At 41.9% G+C, this 7,820-nt stretch overlaps 1 protein-coding gene across 1 annotated transcript; it reads right to left on the reverse strand.

Annotated features, from left to right (window-relative positions):
- Positions 1 to 718: 718 nt before the first annotated feature.
- On the reverse strand, positions 719 to 1,619 carry LOC4352853 (thaumatin-like protein). Its single transcript, XM_015763070.3, has one exon. The coding sequence runs from the start codon at positions 1,454 to 1,456 to the stop codon at positions 932 to 934; it is 525 nt and encodes a 174-aa protein (XP_015618556.1). The 5' UTR covers positions 1,457 to 1,619; the 3' UTR covers positions 719 to 931.
- Positions 1,620 to 7,820: the final 6,201 nt, after the last annotated feature.

Below are 7,820 nucleotides of genomic sequence, written 5' to 3' on the forward strand. Positions count from 1 at the left end.
TCGCGTCGGCTTGGCAGTAGAGAGGAGGAGAGGAGAAGAAGAGGAGAGGAATAGAGATAAGAATAAGAAGAGGAGATAAGGTTGAAGAGATGAGTTAAAAATGAGAGGAGGATATAAGGTTGAGGAGGAGAGGATCTTTAGTCCGGGTTGTTAACACCAACCGGGACTAAAGATAGGATCTTTAGTCCCGGTTGGTGTTATCAACCGGGACTAAAGATCCCTGGGATCTTTAGTCCGGGTTGGTAACACCAACCGGGACTAAAGATCCTATCTTTAGTCCCGGTTGGTGTTATCAACCGGGACTAAAGATATCGGGGGGCCTGACAAGGCCTGACAGATTTAGAACCGGGACTAAAGATCATTTTTAGTCCCGGTTGGTAACACCAACCGAGACTAAAGATCAAATATGCCCGCTGTAGCCACCAACCGGGAATAAAGATCATCTTTAGTCCCGGTTTTTAGTGGAACCGAGACTATTGTGGATTTCGGGCGACCGACCAAAGATGGTTTCTCCACCAGTGTTTAGTCCAGTTTCCCCCTTCAAACTGTGCTTATGTTTTTGGGCTCGGTTTCCTCTTAAAAAAACCGGGCCATGTCTCTTTTTGTTAAATAAAAACAAGCTCTTTATGTTCTCTTCTAAGGTTTTTTCTAAAAAAAATAATAGTTTATGTTTGGAACAGGTTAAGATCAAACAATTGTACACGTGGTCGAGTACATATATGTTATATCATGCCCACCTTCATCGATATCGTCCATGGATGATTAATTATCGATGATCAAGGTGTCGTTTTATTCATCAACTTTATTTATATATTGTCCCATGATACATATATATAACATGACAATGTTATAAACCATATGTATACGTCATGGACATATATATATCTATAGCCAGCAGCTAAGCTAGGGCATAGATGAGTTCATCGTTCGATTATGGGCAGAAGAGGACTTGGTAGTTGCTGTTGGCGTTGCAGTGGCGCAGCTTGGTGTTGTCGGGGCAGCAGCTGTCCCTGCACGTCAGCGTCTCGCCGGAGCTGCAGGAGAAGCTCATCCCCACGTTGAACCCGTCGATCACCGACACGTCGTAGAAATCCAGCTGCTGGCTGCCGCCGGCGGAGCCCGCCAGCGTGAACTCCGCCAACGTCAGCGGCTTCTGGCCGGAGAGGGTGCACGACAGCGCGCCGGCGCAGTCGCCGGTGGCGCAGCTGCCGGTGCCGGCGCCGTTGAAGCTGCAGCCGGTCCGGCCCCACACCCTGCCGGAGCTGGTCCCCGCGGGCACGTCGATGGTCCACGTGTCCCCCGGGTTCAGCTGCACGCCGCCGCCCACCGGCGTCGCCGCCGGCCACACCGTGTACGGGCACTGGTTGGTGATGGTGAAGATGGCCGCGTTCGCAGTCCCGGCGGCGACCAGGACGACGACGAGGAGCACTGCGGAAGAGGTGGCCGGAGACGCCATTAACAATTCCGTTTACTCGATCGGGATACTACGACTTTCTTAATTACTAATTAATTAACGATGTGGTAGGATATGCTTGGAAGGAGAAGCGGGGCATTCATGCGTATTTATAGATGCATGCATGTGGCTGTTAGGAATAAACGCGTTGTCATGGCCGTGCCTGCGTTTTGCCGCGGCGCGGCAGTGGCGCATGGCGTCGTGAGTCCAGGAGTCGTGCGTGTGTGCTGCATTGTGGTGGTGCTGTACACGTTGTGTGTGTGTGTTCGATGTATGTGAGTCCAGAGGCCAAGTCCTGGCGGTTGAGCGCATGCAGGAGCACGCCATGCGAGAAGGATGGAGGCCCGTTCATGTGGAGGAGTATGTGGCTCACAAACGCGTGAAACCAGGTCGTCCAGGCTGCCATGCGTACGTGCGCGTGAAGCTCGCTAAGTGGGTGCGTGGGCGCTGCGTCGCCGTGGGTATAAAACTGGCTGTGTAGGCTCGTGTTTAGGAAGTGCCGTGTGAACTTTCAGTGAGTAATAAAGCCAAGATACAGGAGCTATAGGCTCCGCGGCGTTCGTCGCCGAAACTCCACTGTTCATCTTCAACCTCCAGCCATTCTTGTGTGTGAGAGAAAGAGAGCTCTGTTCTTGTGTTCCTAGGCTGATTCCAACAGTGGCGCCAGGTGGTGTTTGAATCTACTTAAGATAAAAATAAAAATAAAGATTAAGTGTTTCACGTAAAACGTGGTGGTATTTACGTGCGATTAATTGAGTTTTAATTATTACAAACTTGAAAAATGGATTAATATGATATTTTGGAACAACTTTCATATAGAAAGTTTTCGCACGAAATACACCTTTTATTAGTTTGAAAAGCATGCCACGAGTATCAAAAATTTATCCAACTTTTATTGGAGAAAAGAGAACAGGGCCATAGTGTTGAAAATTCAGATTTTCTTAGATAATTGTTTGAAAATCTAGATGGAGATGAGGGAGAGATATATAGTCGCTGTAAAAAATGATTTCTCCTAACACTAAATAACCCCACATATCAAAATAACAGGAGGTCGATCACATAGATCTAGTCTCGCTTGCAAAAGTCGATTTTTATATGTAAGATCTAAAAGAGGACCTCCCACAAAACCTTTACTTTTGCAAACGGTCTTATCTGTAAAATTGATTTTTACATGCGGGGATTATAGAAGATCGATTGTGTAAATCATGAGGAGGGTTAAATACATCGCAAGAGTTAGGACACAATGATCTTTCCCCTCCAATAAGAAAACAAGATCGACTATGTCCTCGATCTAGCACTCCACCTTCTCACCTCTCCTCCCTCATTCTCACCTTAGATTTGACGACAACGGCAGTAAAGTAGGGCAGGAGCAGCGTGGTGGAGGAAGAGGAGCAATGATGGAAGGAGTGGACAAAGGAGCCACAGATCCAGGGGTGGTGGGGCTCTGCGATGGTGGCACTGAAGGAGAGCACCAGCAAGACTAAGCGAAGGTGGCGGCGGTGGTGGCATAGGGGATGGCTCAGGCCAGATACAGCGGGGCTCGACTACGTCAATGATCGATGGAGGTAAGGGTAGTGGCTTTTGTCTAGATCTAGTGGGGCTTGCGATGGTAGCGAGGGTCACAACTATCCGACGGGGCTTGGCGATGGTGGTGACGGTGGCAGTGATGAGGGGTGCTTGGTGACCCCTTGCTGATTTGTGAATCTATGTTTTTTTTAAAAAAAGAATTCATGGTTTGTGAATCCATGATTTGTGATCTTATAAGCTAAGCTTGATTTTCATTTTTTTTCGCCTAAAAAGGTATTTGCATGCTGGTCACTTATCAAGGTGTCGTTTACGAAAATTGATTTTTACATATGGTGGCTTAGAGACCCGCCTAAAAATCTAGTTTTACATGTGGGTGTGAAACCACCAGGGAAAATTGTCTATTTTGACATGCCTTGGATCATCGGCGACGCGACAGACCTCATGCTAAAACTTGATTCGGAGTACTACGTTTAGATGAAATGCACACAACCAATCCAATCAAACATCAATTAATAGTTAGCTCAGATTTTACCAACCATTGTATACATGGTATTATAGTCATGACTTCTATTCCTAACTACTAGTAGATGATGCCCTGTGCTATGCTGCAGGATATATGTTAGATATTGAAGAAATAATGAAATAATTTGGATTAAAATATTATGAAAATGATTTGAGAATGATGATTTAGCATGTGTATGTTTAGTTTTAAAATAAAATAAATTTTAGATATAATTACTATATGCTTGAATGTTGAGTTTTGTATGCTTAATGGGCTGACGTGACATATTTACATTTAGGTTTCAGGAGTACTAATAATTGCTATGCTTATATGTTGAGCTTTAGGTGTTCGGTGGCATTAGCTTTATAGAAAGAAGAGATATGTAGTATTCAGAATTGGGCGCATGAATGTCACAACACTATTTATTCCTAATTACTCTCTATCTCATCAAATACAAATCTAATATTAGACGTGACTTAATCTAATACAATAAATTTGGATAATTTTGTATTTGTTATACTATATTAAGTCATAAAAATATGGGATGAAGGTAGTATGTTTTAATTAAAGACATTCTTGATGACCATGTCAGGCCTGGTTTAGTTCCCAAAACAAAACTTTTCTCCTATTACATTGAATGTTTGGACACATACATAGGGTATTGTTAACGACCAAATTTGTTAATCCAAGGATCGGATGTAAAGGGGGAATCGAGATGGAATCGAGATAGAGATTCCAGGATCAAATCAACTGGCACGCTAGCATACCCGAAGGCGAGTTTTGGATCTGCATTGGAGTTAAGCAGATCTCCCAGGCCTCGTGTTTTCACGTCAACAGGTATTAAATGTGGAAAAAAACCAATTACACAGTTTGCGTGTAAATTGTGAGACAGATCTTTTAAGTCTAATTACACCATGCTTTGACAATGTGATGCTACAGTAACATTTGCTAATAACGGATTAATTAGACTTAATAAATTCGTCTCGCAGTTTTCTGGCGGAATATGTAATTTGTTTTATTATTAGACTATGTTTAATACTTCAAATGTGTATCCGTATATATCTGATGTGACAACCAAATCAAATTTTTTTCCCCAACTAAATATGGCCTCAGTATCAGTTTCTGACCGAGTAAAGTGGAGTAGTTAATTATCTGGAGGTGTGTGTCCATACTTAACTACAAATTGTCCATATGTTCATAATTGTTTGATTTGATGTGTTGAAGATATTAGTTGGATAATATTTTAACTACAATTTATTTATTTTATAAAACCTAATAAGTTTAAGCTTACAAAATGATATTATGATTTAAGGCAAATATATGTGCACAATTCTTTCGTGTTGAAATTAACTATTTGAAAAAATATTAATAGTTAAAATTTTAAAAATTTCACTGAATCTTCAAGCATCAAATATTTTGTAAGGGGGAGCACATATGTGACACATACTTCCTCCGTTAAAAAAAAATTTAGATGAGTATGGGAGACACACGCTAGGGCAACAAATTTGGTAATTAGGATTTTTTTTTACGGAGGGAGTACGTGCGTGCAAAATATATATTGACATGAGTGCAATAGTACTAGCTAGAATTGCTATGTTATTTATATTGTTTAAAGATATGTTGAATAGTTCGTAACTAATTCACTGCAATTCTGCAAAACAATGTTATCAGGCATGTTGAATAGTCCTAAATGTATCTAAGACATCGTCTATCTCATTTATTTAGTTTTGTCGTTTGTTAGTAGTTGTCTGGAAATTTCTTGATTACAACTGATCTGTATTACTTTTTCAACGGATGCACCTTTTTTAATTTACTTAATTTGTTTTAGTTTTGCATGCCTCGACTTAGATGCATTTTTATGCTATGGGATCTGGATTACATTTTTTTTATGGCAGTTACTACCCACAAAATTATTTGTCTAGTTTAAATTAATTAAATTATTTTTTTATCACCATATATAAGACCAATGACTGATCATATGTAAGCTTGTTTTTAAGCAAACGACATAGATATAAGCTGTATATGCTGTGTTTTGAAACTGAAATAAAAAAAAAGATCGGTGGACATGAAAACAATCGGTCACTTATGAAGAATAGGCCATCACTCTACTGGAAAAACAATTTTCCCATATGAGGTACCTATATTTTTCTAGGCGGACGAAAATTTTATCACCACCGGTTCGCCTGCAAGATAGGAAGGGGGAGCTAGATAGCCATCTACCCACGAAGATCTATCTTCCCAGACATGCCATATAAGGTGCTGCCTGGGAAAATCCATTTTCGCAGGCGGACGGCTTAAGACCTACAAAAATATATTTATTTTGCAGGCGGACCTCTTAAGCCGTTTGCCTCTGAAAATTGTTTGTGACATTTAAATAGACGCGGGAGGAAACTAAAACATAAGATATTTCTAAGTCCCAACTCCCTCTCTTCTCATCTCCTCTCCCTCAGATTCGCTGAGGGTGCTGCTAGCGGCGGTGGTGGGGAAGGGAGCAGCCGTGGCGCTCCGTGGCTGTGGTGCATAGTTCAATGGCGGGGGTGGTGGGATCTGGCAACAGCGACGTGCGGGAGTAGTGTATCCGACTACGGCAGACGGGAGGGATCCGGTGATGGTGAGGCGAGGGCGCACCTTGCTCGTGCTGCTCGTGGTCGTTTTCCTTGTCGTCATGGAGGCAGCGGCGCGACCCCTCCTTGGGCGGCGGCGGCGGTGCGGCTCCCCTACCCTTCCTCTCCCTCTCCCGCCCAGTTCTGGCGGAGGGGCGACGATGGCGCGGCCGAAGAGGGGAGGGCGGTGGTGGGTAGGGGTGGTGGCTTTTTTTTTTGTTCGCCGATAACATTTTTGCAGGCATGTGTTTATAACGTCTGCGAACATGGAGATGGCGGCTGCGAAAATCATTTTTGCAGGCGGGGCTAATGTCCGCTTGCAAAAATCGTGTATTTTCACAGGCCTTGAAGCTAAGCACAGTCGGAGTGGATGGCCGTCTGAAAAAATCATTTTGGCCCATTTGTAAAAATGGTTTTTCTACTAGTGTCATATCAACTAATTGTGGGAGTTTTTCTACTGTTGTCAAAATGTCGGATATATACACAAGTCCTTGTTATTTGATTTTAATAATGTTTTGTCATCCAAATTATGATGGTGTGATTTTGTTTTAGTGATGCAGAAGGAGATGGAGTAATAATTTAGCTCTAGCCTCTGATGAAGTAAATACCAAGAAACTCTTTCCCATTGTCTTTAAAGGACTCATCCGTATAATATGCAGTACATTAATATTATTGGTTGATTATATCACGGACAGAATACTAGTCTTCAATTTCCGGCTGGCTGCGGCCTCTATCGATCACTTATACTCGAGATGGTGCAAGGTGATGCCAAAAATCTGTGGAAATAAATACGCGAGATGTGATCGATCGGTCGCCACAAGAAAACGACCAAATTAAATGACGGGTAAACTAGCTAGGTAGACGTATCTTCAAGGAAAGAACTGTTCAAAATAATGATAATATGATACTTCATCTCAAAATAAGTAGTATGTGATATAACATATCCTAATTTCTATGAATTTTAAACTATTTCTTTAAAAAGTTTGAACTTATGTCTTCGTTAAATCTTTTTTAAAAATCGGATGTGACCCTCTTAGTAATGTATCTGGACAGTACTAGTTGTTTTTTTTTGTTTTTTTACGAACGTAGTAGATTATAGTTGGTACATTATATAGTTGATAATTTAATTCTTTTTATTTTGGCAAATCACCAACTATAAGGAGTAAGTTCACCAACGGTCCCTCAACTTTATGTCAAGTTTGTATGACATCCCAAACCCCAAAACCAGAAATTCTCACCCATAAACTACACAAAATCGTGCAATTTTGGTCCCATGACGGTATGAATCTTGGTTATTCACAAATATAAAGGTTTTATAAAAGTTTGAGATCACTAAGAACACATATATAAAAGTTTTAATCATAAATTATTTTTTATTTGTAAATATGCCGTTTGGTTTTATCGAGGGAGCGATTCCTCGGACAGCGGGGAGTAGAGACCCCTCCCCAAGTGTGAAGATTCGACCAGGGGATTTGTGGTGCATGGTGTGAGGAAGATATTAACGCAGGATCGGATTTGCAGGGCCCGAGCTCCCCGCCAAGCAAAAGACACATGAATTATACAGGTTCAGGCCACCCGGAGGTATAATACCCTACTCCTGTGTTGGTTTCGTTAGCTTTCCTAGGTCAACTGAGTGCACATATATGGCCTTTTTGTGGCTACAAAGCAAAGTGTATCGATCTAAAGAGTCCAACCCTTCATCCGTAGCTTGTCCCCTTCCTTTTATAGTTCAAGA

This window comes from Oryza sativa, chromosome 12, assembly GCF_034140825.1.
Source record: "Oryza sativa Japonica Group chromosome 12, ASM3414082v1".
Lineage (NCBI taxonomy): Eukaryota > Viridiplantae > Streptophyta > Magnoliopsida > Poales > Poaceae > Oryza > Oryza sativa.

Excerpts from the sequence above, each read along its gene's own strand:
- LOC4352853 (XM_015763070.3), bottom strand. The coding sequence starts at position 1,456 with ATGGCGTCTCCGGCCACCTCTTCCGCAGTGCTCCTCGTCGTCGTCCTG.